Below are 22,676 nucleotides of genomic sequence, written 5' to 3' on the forward strand. Positions count from 1 at the left end.
CAGGTGGCAACCTTTTCAAAAATATATTCTTAGTTAATATTTTGCAAACCTCCTTCCTTCTTTCAAACCTCCCATACTGTTTATTCAGTTTATTTTATTACTTTTTATTGAATTTATTTTTCAAACAAGTGGCAACCCTCTACAAAAATATTTTCGAAATTAATCCATTTTTCGTTAGACACCTGCTTTGCAATATTTGATTGAATTTATTAATTTAATTCAATTTTTTTAACAGGACTGTCTTAAAAGTGGCATATTTTTAATCCTGACAAACCCACATACTTATAAACCTTCACACTTATAATTTTAATATGATTTTCCTTGTATGCTTGTTTTTATTTTTTCTTCAAATGCGTCTTTTAGAAAATACATAAAGCAAAAATTAGGACAAATTTGTTGACTGCCACTTTTAGGTGCAAAAGGTATTTTTTATGTTAACAACTATAATTATTTTGCAAAACTAAAACAAAGCAAAAATACAATAGAAAAAAATCATTTTTTTTTTTTGAAGAACCTCAAAGTTAATATACTTCGTTAAGTAAGGTATTTTAGAGCACAAATCTTAAAAGTAAAAATTACCGAATCAATTGGCTCCCATTCAGAGTTTCATTCCTTTCTTGTCGCCTATGCAATATATTACAAATATGAAGCAATTTGGGTAGTATTTTTTTATATACATGAAAAACACACACCAAAGATATGACATTTATGCAACTAACAAAGAAACTACTTTAAAATGTCTCATAAGTATTAAAGTCACAATGAAATTTTAGAAAATAAGAAGCAAGCCGGGTAAATAAAATTCTCCTTCGTCCGAACTCTTCTAAGTAAGTGATTGTGGCTAAATCGTTGAATTGAATAAAAGGTATCGTTTGCCTAAAATGGAAATATTACATTTTTGTATTCTCATTTATTATTATTTGTATAAGCATTTACTCATAATACTTACCTTATCTTCCAAATGAATTTCAAGGGCCAACTCCCTCACTCACATAAATCAAATTGCAACTCAATTTTTCTCTCATCCTCATTTCTCATGCTTCCTCCTCTTTCTCAATTCGAATACACAAATTTCCATAATAAAAACAACACTGCTCATACCAAGTCCACAGAGTAGTAAGCACCACGGCAACTGCATATCTTCCACACGAATATCGTGAAAGTGCTCGATGCTACTATTGTCCTTGAGCGATAATTTCCCAGTTGCCAACATATCCATGAAAGTCATTGTGCGCCATTGTTCCAAAAGACCTGTTTCGATTACTCGAAGTATCATCTTGTTCAAAGGCTCCATTAGGTATGAATTCTCAGCCAAGGGTATGCTCATCAATATACGGTCAGAAATCTTTAAAGTTGGAGCCAAACAGAATACTTTTCTTTCGAATGTTTGTTGTTGCAACTCGAAAATGGGCCAAATTGATTCCGGCATACTATAGCCATATGTTGTGTCGTACTCACCACGATGACGCTTAAATGTTTTGGTATCTTCTAGTTGTAATATATCCTTGAATGTTTTATTGAAAGCAGGACCCATAGCTTGTTGGACAATTTCGATTTCATTGCGGTTGAGCATGACTTTGAAATTAGCGCGTCGCATATCATCGAATGTAAGAATTCTCGGCTTCAGTGGAGGGCTCATGAGCAACGATTGGAAGTAAGCTGGATACAGGTTGTTAACGAAGAGGCCGAGTATAAATAGAAAAGCGTAAAGTATTTTCATTGAAAGAATTGGACGTTTCCGTATGAGTAGAGATAGACCAAAAACGCCGCGAAAGATATTTTCATTAACTAATACATTGACCAAATTGAAGTCATTTGACTTTTTGTAGAATTTATGCTTTATAAAATTGTCCAGAATTGAGAAGAGTAAACCCAAAATCGCTAAAATTGTGATGACTTGGGTCGTGACGACCATCAAGTATATTTTCGAATACTCAAGCGGTTGCGGACATGGCAATACAATAAACCATTCAATCGACTCCAAGGTATACGACATATACGGATAGGTGGTCTGCACATCAAAAGATGATGCGCTTAAAGTGATTGCCAAGTCCAAAATACCTTCCAGGACATAATCACTTAGAACGCTCAAATGTAGACCGGCACCTGGTGTGACCGGATGTAAATATTGGAATGTGACATTGTACTTTTCCGCAAAGGCGATCATCAGACGGCCAATGTAGCCACTCAAATGTTGTTGACCTGAGGCGTCTTCGTAAATCATGGTACGTGGCTCAGTTTGTCCCGGCAGAGTAATGAAAGTTTTTCCTTGCAGATTAGTGTAATGACAAGGAAAGTAGCTCTGCGTTTTGTTCAATGGCTCGGGCATCCAACGTCCACTAGGAAATGGGTAATACCGATAGATCAGTGATTCTGTGTAGAAATCATTGAAGATCGCAATCACATTCGACATAAGCTGAACTTCCAAGTAGTTCCGTAAGGTAGTTAGAAGCGCGGACGAGGGTTTTGCGACTGCGAGGCGTAAAATAATGCGAGTCTGACGTCTGTGTTGTAAGTTGGCGGTCATAATGCTGAGTAGCTTGAGATTGAGCTGTTCTTGCAAGCAGATTACTGTGAGAATTTTACTGTTGAAATGGTCCTTAAGCTTGTCTTCCGATGCCTGATAGCCGGAGACGAGTATCAACGGTATTTTTAAGTGCTTCCACAGTTCGTCAATAGATAGACAACTTTTGTTCGCTGCTTGTAATAGAAAAAGTGTATCAAAGGGATCCTCTTCGTAAACCCGACGTAGCGTATCGAGAAACGGATCATCCACTGTCATGTCTTGGATGCGTTGTAAATGCGCCGAGTCGGTGGTGTTGAGCAGAAAGAGCAGCACCAATAAGAGTAGATACGACATTTCTTGTAGCCGAGTATTTTAGTACTAATTAAGATTTCAGTTTTTGGGGGAATATTTATGTGCTTACAAGCCCTACCCAGCCGTTGATTAGCGTGCGACCTAACATCTGTCAGTGACAGAACCAGTTTAATTGACTTTAAATGAAGCTGTTCATTAATCAAGGAATAAAAAAACGCAATTAATTATGTTCTCATATTCTACACTAATTGTTTGAAATATATAATTGTATTTTCGGCGCTATTAACTAAAAATAATATAATAATAGTTTTTATAGGCATCGCTCAACAACTTTTAGATTGTAAAATATTCACAAAGAACAGCAGAAAATACGCACACAAACATGCATATGCAAACATTCGAAACTGTCCATGCAGCAGATTTGGTTTTACGAGTATTATGGTATCATAGAGTCAAGAGTCACAACTTTAGGCGAGAGGCCCCATCTTTTTCCAATAGCGCCCTTCCATCCATACAAAGCGACTGTTGAATTCCTTTTTTTTTCCTCAATGTTGGACTTCCATGTAAGTCTTCTGTCAAGGATTAAACCCAGGTATTTCACCTTGTCAGAAAGCACCAACGGAGCGCCCCTATTGAGGGGAGTAGATGTCTGGATATTTTATATTTCCTGATAAATAAGATGAGTTCCATCTTGAGAGGATTTACCGACAAGCCGCAGTCTGCGTTTAGATATATAATACATACCTGCATCAAATCGTAAATGGTATCCACACACTTGCCTCTAACAATTAGTGCGAATTATCCGCGTAAGCAATCAACCTGTAACCCGTTCTCCGAAACCATTTAGCAAGTAATTGACAATGACTACCCAGAGATATGGTGAGAGAACACCGCCTTGAGGAGTGCCCCATACTTATCTGCTGGCGGAGAGAGATACCACGCCATTCTGCTGCGACCATTCTGTCGCTAAGCACTCTGTAGATAAACCTCGGCTCCGATCCCCAGTTTATCCAGAGACTTAGTGATTGCCTCAGGGAGGAGATTATTAAAAGTCACCTCAATGCTGGGGATATAGGGGCTTCTCTATACATTTAACAATTCTATGCAGGGCAGATTCTGCATCTTGAGGATGCGACAAACGCCCCCGAGGATTTTTGCCTCTTATGTGCGTGTCAATCAGTCTGTCAAGCGGGTTTAGCAAGAAAGATGAAATTCTGATTGGCCTGAAATCCTGAGGGAAGATGTGTGAGTTCCTGCCTGCCTTGGGTATGAAGACATGTGGCGGTTTTGCTCTCCACAATTTTCGTATATAGACCCTGGCTACGCAGCTCGCATAAATAGGGGTTAACCAGCGGCATAATTCTGCAGTTAGGCAGGTATGGGGCCACCAGAACCAGGCAATTTGCAGGGCTTGAAGGAGCCAATGGCCCCAGCCTTGCAGCGTTTAAGCAGCAAACAGCCATGGATGCAAAAAAGGATTGGTTCGCTTCCCAAGCTGATGTTACAAGCTGCTGAATTCATCAGAGAACTACTCCTCGCCTCTCATCGTTTTTCATTGCCCAACATCCTGATTCGTCTCTCAATTGGAGTGGGAAACTCACCAAAAGAAATTGTATGAACTTCGACGACTAATGAAAGCCGTCCACGCTTTCACAGAACCTTCTCCAAGAGCCCCTCTTAACCTTCCTAATTTCGGACTTGTAGGTTCCTAGTTCTATCTTATAAAACTCCCATCCTGAGGGAGACGTAACTCGTTTAGCCCTACTAAATAGGCGTTGGCACTAAACCCCAAGTTTGAAGAGCTCAGTTGCCCCTCAGGGCGGTTTTTCCTTCTAAGGGAGCATTCCAAAAAGAGAGGAGCTTTCAAGGACGCAAGCTGCGATAAAAATCTCTACGCCTGTCGATTGCTCCCACCGTGATCTAGATTTTCCTTGGTGCTTCGGAGAGAATTCTCCACATACGGAGTGGCTGATTACAAAATGTTAGCGCAGCCCGCGGGTCATCAGGATTGATACTAGTAAGATTCTGGTTATGACATACTGGATTGGAAGCGGCTCGAGCAGTGTAGCTCTGTAATATGAGAAAGCTGCTCAGCCCTATTCAGACCTGGTGGGGCGTAGTCTTTGGTGACTACGTAGGTTGAGTTGAAATGACTCCCCATAAGTTTCGGTATGAAATCTGGCTCTGAACACTGGACATAATGAACAAAACTAAATAAAACCACAAAAGAAACAACACGAAATGATAAGCAATGTAAGCTAACTGAATACCCAATCTGAAGAAGCCTTTACCCGGAGAGCCGTTACAAGAAGGTTGCCCTTACAGGAAGCAGTAACTCTTGCAGCGGGTCAATGCCGTACAAACAGAATGACAATTCATTCGAGTAATGAGCTCGATGACATAGTGGAGACACTAAGATCCCGTCTCGACATCGACGTTACCTAACAGCCACAGCAGAAAGCGACACCAAACTCGGATAAAGGCGCTCCGGCCCCACTGGCAACGACCCCAAATCCCGGCACGCTATTCGAAGTGGTAGAGCGTCTAGGAAAGGCAATCGACGGGCTACTTTCATATGTCAAACCGCGAGAAAATGTCCAAGGCGATATTACAAGAATGTGGAGTATAAAAAATACACACACGCTGGCATGTCCATGCAACTCGAAGCCGAAGATCGAGAAGTCCGGCTGATATTGACCCCAGGGGGGATAAAAGTAGCATTCCCTAAATATTTATATGGAATGTTTATGCTATTGCAACAAAAACAACAACAAAAAATAAGTGTAAAACTGAAATCACTTACATCTTTTCGAAGACTCGATGAACCTAAATATATAAATGAAACTCCGTCTTGAGCTATATTCGAAGTTTGAAGCCTCTAGCGCATCGGCAATTTGCGCCTTAAATCTATTTAAGTGCTCACTAATGGCAATCGAATCACGTCAGTTCTACTCTATATGAACGCTTAATGAAATTTCTAATTTGCCCTCCATAAGGCTCATCAATCAGTTAGTGCTTCAAGCCATTCATCAACACCCTAATAAATACTCAAGCCAATAAAATTCTTGGTTGATTGAAAATATTTCCTTTCGTAACATATTAGAGGACACTTCAATTACGATCATTTTCAGCATGATAAAATCTTGCACAACGGTAATTTTATGTACCTCGATTCCGGCATTTTATGGCATTCACATATTAGCTACTAATGTTCCTGCTTTCGGATTTCGGTAGTAAAATTACACGAACAAGCAAAATAGTCTTAGCAGCCTTCTTAAAGAGTAAAGTGTGAGTCTGCGGCAAAATGTTGCTAATAAGCAGTGCAATACTTCTTCTCAACTCTCCACTGTCGGTGGCTCACTTCTCAAGCAACTGGAACCTCACAAGCACTTCGTGCATCAACCTCAGCCAAATTATAAACAAAATTCAATTGGAGCGAGAAATCTACTCATTTCTCATTATCGATGCCTTCAACTCAAGTCAGAATTGCCTCTGTGACGATTCCATTCGAATGCTCAGCTCTTATGGCACTGTTAGGCTACTGCAAGCAAACAGCTCTTGCTCGCACACGCCCAGCCACTCCAATGATAAAATCCTATTGATTCGTTGTTTACCGAATAAATTTGTGTCGGATTCATTGGAGGCGATGGTCGGTTGTCTCAAAAACAAACGCAATATCCGCATTCTCTTCATCTGGGATACCGAGTACAAGACTGAATTGATAAAAAAGCCTGGAGATCTTCAAAAACAGCAACAACTACTTTTCGAATAGTGTGCCCAAATGCGTTTATTGAACGTGATCAGCATTTACAGAGACTATGTGGACGATGGACACTTCTATACTTTTAGCTACTTTCCTCAGTTCCATGTCCAATGTAAAACATTAAAGGAGGATTGCTTTCCCGATCGCATAAGAGACATGAAGGGTGTCGCCATACGTTTTGTTCCCGAGAGTGTTGAACCATGGATTATTGTGTGGCGTGACCAGTTTGGTCATTTTCAGGTTACTGGGTTTGTGGCAAAACTTTTGCGTGAATTCGCTAAGCGAAACAATGGCACACTAACCTATTCGGTGATTGATAATTTGACGCCAGTACCAAATGTGTTAGCGTTATTAAAGAATGATACTGCCGACATAGTGACCGGAATCGGAAGTTCAAGCTTAAAGACACCTGGTGTTGATACTTCGACACCTTTGCTGTCAATTGATTGGATTATTATCACCAATGTTGTGCTCCGTAGTATAATTGGACAGCCCTCGTGCTCGGTCGTTCATCTTAAGGCGAAATTCACAAAACGCTTTATTTACATTTTTCTCTTGCTCAGTGGCATCTTCATGAGCACATTTATTGCAGCTGGTCTTAAATCGTATTTAACCAGCAATCCACATAAGTACTCCCGTTTGACAACGTTCGAGGAGTTTATAAATTCAGAAATAAAAATTAAAGTAAGTCAAAGACTATATAGTAGTGTGGCTGTTTTTATCGATTTAAAATACGTCGGAACCATGGAAAACAAATTCATAATTGAACCATCCCTCGAGCTACTGCAACATCAGCGTTCCTCTTTGGATACACGATTTGGGTATCCAGTAGCCGACGCATTATGGAAGGCGTTGTCAAGACATCAATCGTATTTACCACGACCACTCTTCTATGTGAGCGAAAAGATTGATGTGGTAAAAAATCTTCTTCTGTCAATACCTTTGCAAGAGCACTCCATTTATAAGGAAGCGCTCAACAATATGATCCATCAGGCACAAAGTATAGGACTCACTGATTTGTGGACCCGTCAGATCTATGATGACATGTTGGTGGCGAAAATAATTAATAGAACTATAGTGAAGCCCGCTGGATATGAACCATTGGACTTGGAACATTTCCACTGGTTGTGGTGGATGTATGGCTTTGGCGTGAGCTTATCCGTTTTGGTATTTTGCGCCGAGGTTTGGTTTTACAAAAGAACACAAAAGAAGGCTGTAGGTGAGCAGAGCAGATTGAAGAGGAGAGTTCGAAGAGGTAGGAAATGACTTTAGAGTTATATGGAACCTTCGTCATTTCGAGCTGGATATTCCCTCATAAGGGAAATGTTCAACTGAGTCTACTACTGTCCATTTTACAAAGTAAAGACAGTATCTCTCATATTTATATGTACGGTATACCTAATTTCAATGCACTCTAATTCAATGTTTGTATGTAAAATTGTTGTAGAATCTACTATGTATGCAAAACGTAGTAAACAAAATAAATAAATGCAAATAGAAATGAGGGATAATAATTTGCTTTAAAATAGTGGGCTTCCATGTACATCATGGGCGCGAGGTGAGTATATATACGGACGGCATATATATGCATACATATATTTTTTTTTAAATATAAAATTAGCATATTCATTTTCTATTAGATGTTGGAACAAATTTCTCCTCCCATTGGTGCTGTGCCGCCTCCGAACAATGCCTGATCTGGCATCATGCAACTATTAGAGCCTCGTAAAAGGACAAAAGGCATTCGTTATACTAAAGAAACTTATTTAGAAAGGTCCTTGATAGTTCGTTCAATAAATTGGAAAAGCATTCCACTTTGTTTAACGAAGCAGAGGGTGAATACCAAATAAAAATAATTGAAAAAAATAATTGCCCGTATTTCTCTATGTTTAGCCACCATATTTGAAAAAGGGGGTATTTGATGTAGTAATAAGAAATTAAACGTTTGGTAAATGACACTTTGCGGCACCGAAATATATTTCGGGAGCGATGTTACATTTTTTATAATCGATTTTCATCAAATCGAATTACACAAGAAATTAAATATGACAAACACCTCCAAAACCTTGGTTTATATTAAAAAAAAAGCCGGATTATCGCACCTTTGCGTACTTAAAGCCCTATAACTTAGTTGATTATCAACCGCTTCAGCAAAATGTCCAATAAAAAAAATTAATTCTGGGCATGCAGTTTCATAGCTCATTCATAGCTCATTCAATACTAGGATAGATTAGTTTTGGTTGAGTGGCTGTCATTTGACACACTTAGGCTTGAATACAGTAATTCCATTGTGACACCACTAAAGCGCGCCCTTTACACTCCTGAGTCTTCTCTGAATCAACTTGTCGCCTTAATGAATTTTCTTACTAAGCTAAGCTTCTAAGTTTAAGCATATACAGAAAAAACTCTCCACTTGGATTACCAATGAAGCTCATAGTGTGCGCAGGCCCAGCAAGTTTCCTTACAAGGAGGTGTTCTTCAACGATAAAATATTTCGTGGCGTCATTGGACTCTCCTTTCAATTGCGTAAAGAACGCAACTACAAATTTTATCTGCCCTACTTTCTAATCTTTCTGCAGGGTATCATTTGGAGTACCGTTTATAGCGCGCAACTCAATGGTTTCTTTAGTCGTCCGACATCCGGTGAACAAATCAACACTTACGACGATCTCAAGATGCGTGGCATACAAATTGCTATACCTCTGGAGGAATTTGAGTTGCTGGAAAAGTTCATGTCCAAGTCCTTCATGCGTACCTACAGAGACATTTTCTTCATCATACCCGAGTTGCGTGATTTCTATACGCTTCGTAAGAGTCTTAATCTGGGCAATGGTTGCACGCCAGCAACTTCACTTCTCACAACGCCTATTTCGTATCCCAGAGGAGGTGCAGTTTCATCGGCAGACTCTATTGGCGGTGCCCTTGGCCGAAAATAGCGTTTATCGCGCATCATTCAATGCCTATTTGTTGGATATGCAGGCGTATGGTTTCTGGAATCATTGGGCAGCGATGAGCCTATTCGAAATGGTCGAGGCGAGGAAGCTCAGCCTGGAAGATTTTGTAGAACCACTCGGTTATAAGGCGCTACAACTGCGCGATCTGTATTACATTTGATGGATATATACTTCAGGTATTGCCACTAGTTGCTTTTGCATTCTGGTGGAACTTTTGCATCAGAAGCTCAAGCGTGACGGTCAACAGTACTTGGCACAGCTTTGGAATCAAATTGAAGAACGTTTGAATTGGAGAAATAAATTTAGTAATATGGGAAATTTTGTGTGATGTATAATATTTGTTATAAAAATAAAACTGCTAATCAATGTTGAAAGAAGACTTCACTTAAATTATGAACTTTCAAAACTAATCTCTTTAAAGCAAAACGATTCAAGTGATCCAAGTATTTTACACATATTTATGTAAAATTTTTCTGAGAATTCGGTTTATTTGTAGGCTTGAGTGTAATAAAAATAAATAAAATAATAAAAATAATAAAAAGTAAACTGAAAATAAATAAATAAAAATTTTTAATTTTGAGATTTATTTTTCAAGAAGAATAGAAAAGAAACCAGTTTAATTCCACGCTTACGTCTTTTGTAATGACTAAATGTTCAAATGACTATGAGTGAATATGGCAACTTCGTAATTGCTCCGTATACATACATACATACACACATTATTGTAATGCCATTTTTTACACATAATACAAGGAAAGCTTTTGAGGACCTCCGAATAGTATTCATTCGTACGCTCGTCTTAATGAACTTAGTTTTTAAGATACGGCAACACTATTCAAAAATATCTTCATAATATTGAAATAACAACACAAGTGGCAACCGTCTGCAAAAATACTTGCTGAAGTAAGCTTTCTTAAATTTCTTTGAATTGACACCGATACTGAATTATTTTTGTAATATTAATTTATTGAATTTAAGTTTTAAACAGGGGGCAGCCTATTCAAGAATATGTTATATGATAATATTTGATACCCCCATTATTATATTCGGCTTATTTTATTACTTTTTACTTAATTTAAATTTCAAACAGGTGGGAACTCTCTCAAAAATACTTTCGCAATTAGTCTTTTGCTTACCTGTGTATTTGATTGAACTTATTCATTTAATTCGACTTTTTTGACAGGTACAAACAAGTGGCAACGCTCTACAGAAATATTTTCGAAATTAAGCTTTTTTCATTGGACACTTGCATTTTAATATCTGATTCAACTTATGCATTTACTTTAATTATACTTTTTAACAAGTACTTACATTTTCAAACAAGTGGCAACTCACTACAAAAATATATTCGAAATTAAACTTTTTTCATCAGAAGCCTGCACTGTAATATTTGATTGAACCTATTGATTTAATTAAAGTTTTTTAACAGATACAAACAAGTGGCAACGCTCTATCGAAATATTTTTGAAATTAAACTTTTGCTTACCTGTATTGTAATATTTGGTTAAATTTATTCATTTAGTTAAACTTTTTTAATAAGTGATTAATTTTTGCAACAGGTGGCAACGCTCTACAAAAATACAGTCAAAATTAAATCCTTGTTTACCTGTATTGTAATATTTGAGTGCACTTATTAGTTTACAATAAAAAAACTTTTTAACAAGTACTTAAATTTTCAAGTGGCAACCCCCTACAAAAATATTTATGAAATTAAACTTTTTTTCATAAGACACCTGCTTTGTAATATTTGACTGAACTTATTAATTCACTTCACCTTTTTTACAAGTACTTAATTTTTCAAGCAAGTGGCAACCCTCTACAAAAATATTTTCGAACTAAAAACTTGTTTCGCTAGACACCTGCGTCGTAATATTCGATTGAAACTATTACTTCAATTAAACTTTTTTAACAGGTATCATACAAGCAAGTGGCAACCCTCTACAAAAATATTTTCGAAATTAAACTTTATTTCATATGACACCTGCTTGGGAATATTTGATTGAACTTATTAATTTACTTTAATTCACATTTTTGACAGGCATCCAATTTTCAAACAAGTGGCAACCCTCTACAAAACTACTTTCGAAATTAAACTTCTTTTTCATCAGACACCTGCATTGTAATATTTGACCAAACTTATTAATTTGATTAAAACTTTGAACAGGTGGCAACCTTTTCAAAATAAATATACTAAGTTACGATTTTTCAAACCTCCTTCCTTGTTTCAAACCTCCCTTACTGTTTATTCAGTTTATTTTATTACTTTTTATTGAATTTAATTTTCAAACAAGTGGCAACCCTCTACAAAAATATTTTCGAAATTAATCCATTTTTCGTTAGACACCTGCTTTGCAATATTTGATTGAATTTATTAATTTAATTCAATTTTTTTAACAGGACTGTCTTAAAAGTGGCATATTTTTAATCCTGACAAACCCACATACTTATAAACCTTCACACTTATAATTTTAATATGATTTTCCTTGTATCCTTGTTTTTACTTTTTTTCTCAAATGCGTCTCTTGGAAAATACATAAAACAAAAATTAGGACAAGTTTGTTGACTGCCACTTTTAGGTGCAAAAGGTATTTTTTATGTTAAGAACTATTAATCTTTTGCAAAACTAAAACAATACAAAAATGGGATCCCTACAAAATGCTGTATATCAAAATTCTTTTCGTACGAAATACTGTAAATTAACGTAACAAAATTCTGCAGTGACAAAATTCTGTATTTACAGAATTCTGTATTTACAAAATTCTGTAAAAACAAAATTCTGTACTGTCTTAAAAAAATTCTGTATTGACAAAATTGTGTATTGACGAAATTCTGTACTGACGAAACTCTGTACTGACGAAATTCTTAACAAAATTCTGTATTGGAAAAATTTTGTGTTGACAAAAGTCAACGAAAAAAGGAGTTCTACGCAAAAATATGGTAGACTGCGTAGCCGGAGTTGGACTGATGAGGGTTATTTTTTTGAAGCGGCCGAAGGACGCCCACGCGAAAAGGAGTTCTACGCAAAAATACGGTGGATTGCGTAGCCGGAGTTGGACTGATGAGGGTTATTTTTTTGAAGCGCGGCCGAAGGCCGCCTACTCGAAAAGGAGTTCTACGCAAAAATACGGTGGATTGCGTAGCCGGAGTCGGACTGATGAGGGTTATTTTTTTGAAGCACGGCCGAAGGCCGCCCACGCGAAAAGAAGTTCTATGCAAAAATACGGTGGATTCTATCGAAACTGAAGAAAAAAAGTGCGCACTTTTTTTATAAAATTTGTTGAATTTCTTATCATTTACTTACATCATTTCGTCAATACAGAATTTTGTGAATACAAAATTTCGTCAATACAGAATTTCGTCAATACAGCATTTCGGCAATACAGAATATTTTTTACAGGATTCTGAAATACAGAATTTTATATACAGCATTTTGTAAGCAGAATATTGTATCATACAGCATTACGTACCCAACCCTGCAAAAATACAATAGAAAAAAATCATTTTTTTTTTTTTGAAGAACCTCAAAGTTACTTCGTTAAGTAAAGTATTTTAGAGCACAAATCTTAAAAGTAAAAATTACCGAATCAATTGGCTCCCATTCAGAATTTCATTCCTTTCTTGTCGCCTATGCAATATATTACAAATATGAAGCAAATTGGGTAGTATTTTTTTTAGACACATGAAAAACACACACCAAAGACATGACATTTACGTAGCTAACAAGGAAAATACTTTAAAATTTCTCATAAGTATTAAAGTCACAATGAAATTTTAGAAGATAAGAAGCAAGCCGGGTAAATAAAATCCTCCTTCGTCCGAACTCTTCTATATTAAGTAAGTGATTGTGGCTAAATCGTTGAATTGAATAAAAGGCGTAGTTTGCCTAAAATGGAAATATTACATTTTTGTATTCTCATTTATTATTATTTGTATAAGCATTTACTCATAATACTTACCTTATCTTCCAAATGAATTTCAAGGGCCAACTCCCTCACTCACATAAATCAAATTGCAACTCAATTTTTCTCTCATCCTCATTTCTCATGCTTCCTCCTCTTTCTCAATTCGAATACACAAATTTCCATAATAAAAACAACACTGCTCATACCAAGTCCACAGAGTAGTAAGCACCACGGCAACTGCATATCTTCCACACGAATATCGTGAAAGTGCTCGATGCTACTATTGTCCTTGAGCGATAATTTTCCAGTTGCCAACATATCCATGAAAGTCATTGTGCGCCATTGTTCCAAAAGACCTGTTTCGATTACTCGAAGTATCATCTTGTTCAAAGGCTCCATTAGGTATGAATTCTCAGCCAAGGGTATGCTCATCAATATACGGTCAGAAATCTTTAAAGTTGGAGCCAAACAGAATACTTTTCTTTCGAATGTTTGTTGTTGCAACTCGAAAATGGGCCAAATTGATTCCGGCATACTATAGCCATATGTTGTGTCGTACTCACCACGATGACGCTTAAATGTTTTGGTATCTTCTAGTTGTAATATATCCTTGAATGTTTTATTGAAAGCAGGACCCATAGCTTGTTGGACAATTTCGATTTCATTGCGGTTGAGCATGACTTTGAAATTGGCGCGTCGCATATCATCGAATGTAAGAATGCTCGGCTTCAGTGGAGGGCTCATGAGCAACGATTGGAAGTAAGCTGTATACAGGTTGTTAACGAAGAGGCCGAGTATAAATAGAAAAACGTAAAGTATTTTCATTGAAAGAATTGGACGTTTCCGTATGAGTAGAGATAGACCAAAAACGCCGCGAAAGATATTTTCATTAACTAATACATTGACCAAATTGAAGTCATTTGACTTTTTGTAGAATTTATGCTTTATAAAATTGTCCAGAATTGAGAAGAGTAAACCCAAAATCGCTAAAATTGTGATGACTTGGGTCGTGACGACCATCAAGTATATTTTCGAATACTCAAGCGGTTGCGGACATGGCAATACAATAAACCATTCAATCGACTCCAAGGTATACGACATATACGGATAGGTGGTCTGCACATCAAAAGATGATGCGCTTAAAGTGATTGCCAAGTCCAAAATACCTTCCAGGACATAATCACTTAGAACGCTCAAATGTAGACCGGCACCTGGTGTGACCGGATGTAAATATTGGAATGTGACATTGTACTTTTCCGCAAAGGCGATCATCAGACGGCCAATGTAGCCACTCAAATGTTGTTGACCTGAGGCGTCTTCGTAAATCATGGTACGTGGCTCAGTTTGTCCCGGCAGAGTAATGAAAGTTTTTCCTTGCAGATTAGTGTAATGACAAGGAAAGTAGCTCTGCGTTTTGTTCAATGGCTCGGGCATCCAACGTCCACTAGGAAATGGGTAATACCGATAGATCAGTGATTCTGTGTAGAAATCATTGAAGATCGCAATCACATTCGACATAAGCTGAACTTCCAAGTAGTTCCGTAAGGTAGTTAGAAGCGCGGACGAGGGTTTTGCGACTGCGAGGCGTAAAATAATGCGAGTCTGACGTCTGTGTTGTAAGTTGGCGGTCATAATGCTGAGTAGCTTGAGATTGAGCTGTTCTTGCAAGCAGATTACTGTGAGAATTTTACTGTTGAAATGGTCCTTAAGCTTGTCTTCCGATGCCTGATAGCCGGAGACGAGTATCAACGGTATTTTTAAGTGCTTCCACAGTTCGTCAATAGATAGACAACTTTTGTTCGCTGCTTGTAATAGAAAAAGTGTATCAAAGGGATCCTCTTCGTAAACCCGACGTAGCGTATCGAGAAACGGATCATCCACTGTCATGTCTTGGATGCGTTGTAAATGCGCCGAGTCGGTGGTGTTGAGCAGAAAGAGCAGCACCAATAAGAGTAGATACGACATTTCTTGTAGCCGAGTATTTTAGTACTAATTAAGATTTCAGTTTTTGGGGGAATATTTATGTGCTTACAAGCCCTACCCAGCCGTTGATTAGCGTGCGACCTAACATCTGTCAGTGACAGAACCAGTTTAATTGACTTTAAATGAAGCTGTTCATTAATCAAGGAATAAAAAAACGCAATTAATTATGTTCTCATATTCTACACTAATTGTTTGAAATATATAATTGTATTTTCGGCGCTATTAACTAAAAATAATATAATAATAGTTTTTATAGGCATCGCTCAACAACTTTTAGATTGTAAAATATTCACAAAGAACAGCAGAAAATACGCACACAAACATGCATATGCAAACATTCGAAACTGTCCATGCAGCAGATTTGGTTTTACGAGTATTATGGTATCATAGAGTCAAGAGTCACAACTTTAGGCGAGAGGCCCCATCTTTTTCCAATAGCGCCCTTCCATCCATACAAAGCGACTGTTGAATTCCTTTTTTTTTCCTCAATGTTGGACTTCCATGTAAGTCTTCTGTCAAGGATTAAACCCAGGTATTTCACCTTGTCAGAAAGCACCAACGGAGCGCCCCTATTGAGGGGAGTAGATGTCTGGATATTTTATATTTCCTGATAAATAAGATGAGTTCCATCTTGAGAGGATTTACCGACAAGCCGCAGTCTGCGTTTAGATATATAATACATACCTGCATCAAATCGTAAATGGTATCCACACACTTGCCTCTAACAATTAGTGCGAATTATCCGCGTAAGCAATCAACCTGTAACCCGTTCTCCGAAACCATTTAGCAAGTAATTGACAATGACTACCCAGAGATATGGTGAGAGAACACCGCCTTGAGGAGTGCCCCATACTTATCTGCTGGCGGAGAGAGATACCACGCCATTCTGCTGCGACCATTCTGTCGCTAAGCACTCTGTAGATAAACCTCGGCTCCGATCCCCAGTTTATCCAGAGACTTAGTGATTGCCTCAGGGAGGAGATTATTAAAAGTCACCTCAATGCTGGGGATATAGGGGCTTCTCTATACATTTAACAATTCTATGCAGGGCAGATTCTGCATCTTGAGGATGCGACAAACGCCCCCGAGGATTTTTGCCTCTTATGTGCGTGTCAATCAGTCTGTCAAGCGGGTTTAGCAAGAAAGATGAAATTCTGATTGGCCTGAAATCCTGAGGGAAGATGTGTGAGTTCCTGCCTGCCTTGGGTATGAAGACATGTGGCGGTTTTGCTCTCCACAATTTTCGTATATAGACCCTGGCTACGCAGCTCGCATAAATAGGGGTTAACCAGCGGCATAATTCTGCAGTTAGGCAGGTATGGGGCCACCAGAACCAGGCAATTTGCAGGGCTTGAAGGAGCCAATGGCCCCAGCCTTGCAGCGTTTAAGCAGCAAACAGCCATGGATGCAAAAAAGGATTGGTTCGCTTCCCAAGCTGATGTTACAAGCTGCTGAATTCATCAGAGAACTACTCCTCGCCTCTCATCGTTTTTCATTGCCCAACATCCTGATTCGTCTCTCAATTGGAGTGGGAAACTCACCAAAAGAAATTGTATGAACTTCGACGACTAATGAAAGCCGTCCACGCTTTCACAGAACCTTCTCCAAGAGCCCCTCTTAACCTTCCTAATTTCGGACTTGTAGGTTCCTAGTTCTATCTTATAAAACTCCCATCCTGAGGGAGACGTAACTCGTTTAGCCCTACTAAATAGGCGTTGGCACTAAACCCCAAGTTTGAAGAGCTCAGTTGCCCCTCAGGGCGGTTTTTCCTTCTAAGGGAGCATTCCAAAAAGAGAGGAGCTTTCAAGGACGCAAGCTGCGATAAAAATCTCCACGCCTGTCGATTGCTCCCACCGTGATCTAGATTTTCCTTGGTGCTTCGGAGAGAATTCTCCACATACGGAGTGGCTGATTACAAAATGTTAGCGCAGCCCGCGGGTCATCAGGATTGATACTAGTAAGATTCTGGTTATGACATACTGGATTGGAAGCGGCTCGAGCAGTGTAGCTCTGTAATATGAGAAAGCTGCTCAGCCCTATTCAGACCTGGTGGGGCGTAGTCTTTGGTGACTACGTAGGTTGAGTTGAAATGACTCCCCATAAGTTTCGGTATGAAATCTGGCTCTGAACACTGGACATAATGAACAAAACTAAATAAAACCACAAAAGAAACAACACGAAATGATAAGCAATGTAAGCTAACTGAATACCCAATCTGAAGAAGCCTTTACCCGGAGAGCCGTTACAAGAAGGTTGCCCTTACAGGAAGCAGTAACTCTTGCAGCGGGTCAATGCCGTACAAACAGAATGACAATTCATTCGAGTAATGAGCTCGATGACATAGTGGAGACACTAAGATCCCGTCTCGACATCGACGTTACCTAACAGCCACAGCAGAAAGCGACACCAAACTCGGATAAAGGCGCTCCGGCCCCACTGGCAACGACCCCAAATCCCGGCACGCTATTCGAAGTGGTAGAGCGTCTAGGAAAGGCAATCGACGGGCTACTTTCATATGTCAAACCGCGAGAAAATGTCCAAGGCGATATTACAAGAATGTGGAGTATAAAAAATACACACACGCTGGCATGTCCATGCAACTCGAAGCCGAAGATCGAGAAGTCCGGCTGATATTGACCCCAGGGGGGATAAAAGTAGCATTCCCTAAATATTTATATGGAATGTTTATGCTATTGCAACAAAAACAACAACAAAAAATAAGTGTAAAACTGAAATCACTTACATCTTTTCGAAGACTCGATGAACCTAAATATATAAATGAAACTCCGTCTTGAGCTATATTCGAAGTTTGAAGCCTCTAGCGCATCGGCAATTTGCGCCTTAAATCTATTTAAGTGCTCACTAATGGCAATCGAATCACGTCAGTTCTACTCTATATGAACGCTTAATGAAATTTCTAATTTGCCCTCCATAAGGCTCATCAATCAGTTAGTGCTTCAAGCCATTCATCAACACCCTAATAAATACTCAAGCCAATAAAATTCTTGGTTGATTGAAAATATTTCCTTTCGTAACATATTAGAGGACACTTCAATTACGATCATTTTCAGCATGATAAAATCTTGCACAACGGTAATTTTATGTACCTCGATTCCGGCATTTTATGGCATTCACATATTAGCTACTAATGTTCCTGCTTTCGGATTTCGGTAGTAAAATTACACGAACAAGCAAAATAGTCTTAGCAGCCTTCTTAAAGAGTAAAGTGTGAGTCTGCGGCAAAATGTTGCTAATAAGCAGTGCAATACTTCTTCTCAACTCACCACTATCGGTGGCTCACTTCTCAAGCAACTGGAACCTCACAAGCACTTCGTGCATCAACCTCAGCCAAATTATAAACAAAATTCAATTGGAGCGAGAAATCTACTCATTTCTCATTATCGATGCCTTCAACTCAAGTCAGAATTGCCTCTGTGACGATTCCATTCGAATGCTCAGCTCTTATGGCACTGTTAGGCTACTGCAAGCAAACAGCTCTTGCTCGCACACGCCCAGCCACTCCAATGATAAAATCCTATTGATTCGTTGTTTACCGAATAAATTTGTGTCGGATTCATTGGAGGCGATGGTCGGTTGTCTCAAAAACAAACGCAATATCCGCATTCTCTTCATCTGGGATACCGAGTACAAGACTGAATTGATAAAAAAGCCTGGAGATCTTCAAAAACAGCAACAACTACTTTTCGAATATTGTGCCCAAATGCGTTTATTGAACGTGATCAGCATTTACAGAGACTATGTGGACGATGGACACTTCTATACTTTTAGCTACTTTCCTCAGTTCCATGTCCAATGTAAAACATTAAAGGAGGATTGCTTTCCCGATCGCATAAGAGACATGAAGGGTGTCGCCATACGTTTTGTTCCCGAGAGTGTTGAACCATGGATTATTGTGTGGCGTGACCAGTTTGGTCATTTTCAGGTTACTGGGTTTGTGGCAAAACTTTTGCGTGAATTCGCTAAGCGAAACAATGGCACACTAACCTATTCGGTGATTGATAATTTGACGCCAGTACCAAATGTGTTAGCGTTATTAAAGAATGATACTGCCGACATAGTGACCGGAATCGGAAGTTCAAGCTTAAAGACACCTGGTGTTGATACTTCGACACCTTTGCTGTCAATTGATTGGATTATTATCACCAATGTTGTGCTCCGTAGTATAATTGGACAGCCCTCGTGCTCGGTCGTTCATCTTAAGGCGAAATTCACAAAACGCTTTATTTACATTTTTCTCTTGCTCAGTGGCATCTTCATGAGCACATTTATTGCAGCTGGTCTTAAATCGTATTTAACCAGCAATCCACATAAGTACTCCCGTTTGACAACGTTCGAGGAGTTTATAAATTCAGAAATAAAAATTAAAGTAAGTCAAAGACTATATAGTAGTGTGGCTGTTTTTATCGATTTAAAATACGTCGGAACCATGGAAAACAAATTCATAATTGAACCATCCCTCGAGCTACTGCAACATCAGCGTTCCTCTTTGGATACACGATTTGGGTATCCAGTAGCCGACGCATTATGGAAGGCGTTGTCAAGACATCAATCATATTTACCACGACCACTCTTCTATGTGAGCGAAAAGATTGATGTGGTAAAAAATCTTCTTCTGTCAATACCTTTGCAAGAGCACTCCATTTATAAGGAAGCGCTCAACAATATGATCCATCAGGCACAAAGTATAGGACTCACTGATTTGTGGACCCGTCAGATCTATGATGACATGTTGGTGGCGAAAATAATTAATAGAACTATAGTGAAGCCCGCTGGATATGAACCATTGGACTTGGAACATTTCCACTGGTTGTGGTGGATGTATGGCTTTGGCGTGAGCTTATCCGTTTTGGTATTTTGCGCCGAGGTTTGGTTTTACAAAAGAACACAAAAGAAGGCTGTAGGTGAGCAGAGCAGATTGAAGAGGAGAGTTCGAAGAGGTAGGAAATGACTTTAGAGTTATATGGAACCTTCGTCATTTCGAGCTGGATATTCCCTCATAAGGGAAATGTTCAACTGAGTCTACTACTGTCCATTTTACAAAGTAAAGACAGTATCTCTCATATTTATATGTACGGTATACCTAATTTCAATGCACTCTAATTCAATGTTTGTATGTAAAATTGTTGTAGAATCTACTATGTATGCAAAACGTAGTAAACAAAATAAATAAATGCAAATAGAAATGAGGGATAATAATTTGCTTTAAAATAGTGGGCTTCCATGTACATCATGGGCGCGAGGTGAGTATATATACGGACGGCATATATATGCATACATATATTTTTTTTTAAATATAAAATTAGCATATTCATTTTCTATTAGATGTTGGAACAAATTTCTCCTCCCATTGGTGCTGTGCCGCCTCCGAACAATGCCTGATCTGGCATCATGCAACTATTAGAGCCTCGTAAAAGGACAAAAGGCATTCGTTATACTAAAGAAACTTATTTAGAAAGGTCCTTGATAGTTCGTTCAATAAATTGGAAAAGCATTCCACTTTGTTTAACGAAGCAGATAAGAATAAAAAAATAACATATTGAAAAAAAGAATTGCCTGTATTTTTCAATGTTTAGCTACCATATTTGAAAAAGGGGTATTTGATGTAGTAATAAGAAATTAAACGTTTGGTAAATGACACTTTGCGGCACCGAAATATATTTCGGGAGCGATGTTACATTTTTTATAATCGATTTTCATCAAATCGAATTACACAAGAAATTAAATATGACAAACACCTCCAAAACCTTGGTTTATATTAAAAAAAAAGCCGGATTATCGCACCTTTGCGTACTTAAAGCCCTATAACTTAGTTGATTATCAACCGCTTCAGCAAAATGTCCAATAAAAAAAATTAATTCTGGGCATGCAGTTTCATAGCTCATTCATAGCTCATTCAATACTAGGATAGATTAGTTTTGGTTGAGTGGCTGTCATTTGACACACTTAGGCTTGAATACAGTAATTCCATTGTGACACCACTAAAGCGCGCCCTTTACACTCCTGAGTCTTCTCTGAATCAACTTGTCGCCTTAATGAATTTTCTTACTAAGCTAAGCTTCTAAGTTTAAGCATATACAGAAAAAACTCTCCACTTGGATTACCAATGAAGCTCATAGTGTGCGCAGGCCCAGCAAGTTTCCTTACAAGGAGGTGTTCTTCAACGATAAAATATTTCGTGGCGTCATTGGACTCTCCTTTCAATTGCGTAAAGAACGCAACTACAAATTTTATCTGCCCTACTTTCTAATCTTTCTGCAGGGTATCATTTGGAGTACCGTTTATAGCGCGCAACTCAATGGTTTCTTTAGTCGTCCGACATCCGGTGAACAAATCAACACTTACGACGATCTCAAGATGCGTGGCATACAAATTGCTATATCTCTGGAGGAATTTGAGTTGCTGGAAAAGTTCATGTCCAAGTCCTTCATGCGTACCTACAGAGACATTTTCTTCATCATACCCGAGTTGCGTGATTTCTATACGCTTCGTAAGAGTCTTAATCTGGGCAATGGTTGCACGCCAGCAACTTCACTTCTCACAACGCCTATTTCGTATCCCAGAGGAGGTGCAGTTTCATCGGCAGACTCTATTGGCGGTGCCCTTGGCCGAAAATAGCGTTTATCGCGCATCATTCAATGCCTATTTGTTGGATATGCAGGCGTATGGTTTCTGGAATCATTGGGCAGCGATGAGCCTATTCGAAATGGTCGAGGCGAGGAAGCTCAGCCTGGAAGATTTTGTAGAACCACTCGGTTATAAGGCGCTACAACTGCGCGATCTGTATTACATTTGATGGATATATACTTCAGGTATTGCCACTAGTTGCTTTTGCATTCTGGTGGAACTTTTGCATCAGAAGCTCAAGCGTGACGGTCAACAGTACTTGGCACAGCTTTGGAATCAAATTGAAGAACGTTTGAATTGGAGAAATAAATTTAGTAATATGGGAAATTTTGTGTGATGAATAATATTTGTTATAAAAATAAAACTGCTAATCAATGTTGAAAGAAGACTTCACTTAAATTATGAACATTCAAAACTAATCTCTTTAAAGCAAAACGATTCAAGTGATCCAAGTATTTTACACATATTTATGTAAAATTTTTCTGAGAATTCGGTTTATTTGTAGGCTTGAGTGTAATAAAAATAAATAAAATAATAAAAATAATAAAAAGTAAACTGAAAATAAATAAATAAAAATTTTTAATTTTGAGATTTATTTTTCAAGAAGAATA

General features: G+C 38.3%; 4 protein-coding genes across 4 annotated transcripts; 2 read left to right on the forward strand and 2 right to left on the reverse strand.

Annotated features, from left to right (window-relative positions):
• Nucleotides 1-1,027: 1,027 nt before the first annotated feature.
• On the reverse strand, nucleotides 1,028-2,860 carry LOC128865877 (uncharacterized). The gene has a single exon (XM_054106268.1). It carries the CDS (start codon nucleotides 2,858-2,860, stop codon nucleotides 1,028-1,030), a length of 1,833 nt encoding a protein of 610 aa, XP_053962243.1.
• A 3,739-nt stretch (nucleotides 2,861-6,599) lies between these two features.
• On the forward strand, nucleotides 6,600-9,695 carry LOC128865881 (uncharacterized). The gene is made up of 3 exons (XM_054106271.1): nucleotides 6,600-7,748; nucleotides 9,161-9,389; nucleotides 9,463-9,695. The coding sequence occupies exons 1-3, from the start codon at nucleotides 6,600-6,602 to the stop codon at nucleotides 9,693-9,695; spliced, it is 1,611 nt and encodes a 536-aa protein (XP_053962246.1).
• Nucleotides 9,696-13,569: 3,874 nt separating this feature from the next.
• LOC128865882 (uncharacterized) lies at nucleotides 13,570-15,402 on the reverse strand. The gene has a single exon (XM_054106272.1). It carries the CDS (start codon nucleotides 15,400-15,402, stop codon nucleotides 13,570-13,572), a length of 1,833 nt encoding a protein of 610 aa, XP_053962247.1.
• Nucleotides 15,403-18,664: 3,262 nt separating this feature from the next.
• On the forward strand, nucleotides 18,665-22,234 carry LOC128865883 (uncharacterized). The gene is made up of 3 exons (XM_054106273.1): nucleotides 18,665-20,290; nucleotides 21,700-21,928; nucleotides 22,002-22,234. The coding sequence occupies exons 1-3, from the start codon at nucleotides 18,665-18,667 to the stop codon at nucleotides 22,232-22,234; spliced, it is 2,088 nt and encodes a 695-aa protein (XP_053962248.1).
• The last annotated feature ends 442 nt before the right edge of the window (nucleotides 22,235-22,676 follow it).

The sequence above is a fragment of the Anastrepha ludens genome, chromosome 6 (assembly GCF_028408465.1).
Source record: "Anastrepha ludens isolate Willacy chromosome 6, idAnaLude1.1, whole genome shotgun sequence".
NCBI classification, from domain to species: Eukaryota; Metazoa; Arthropoda; class Insecta; order Diptera; family Tephritidae; genus Anastrepha; species Anastrepha ludens.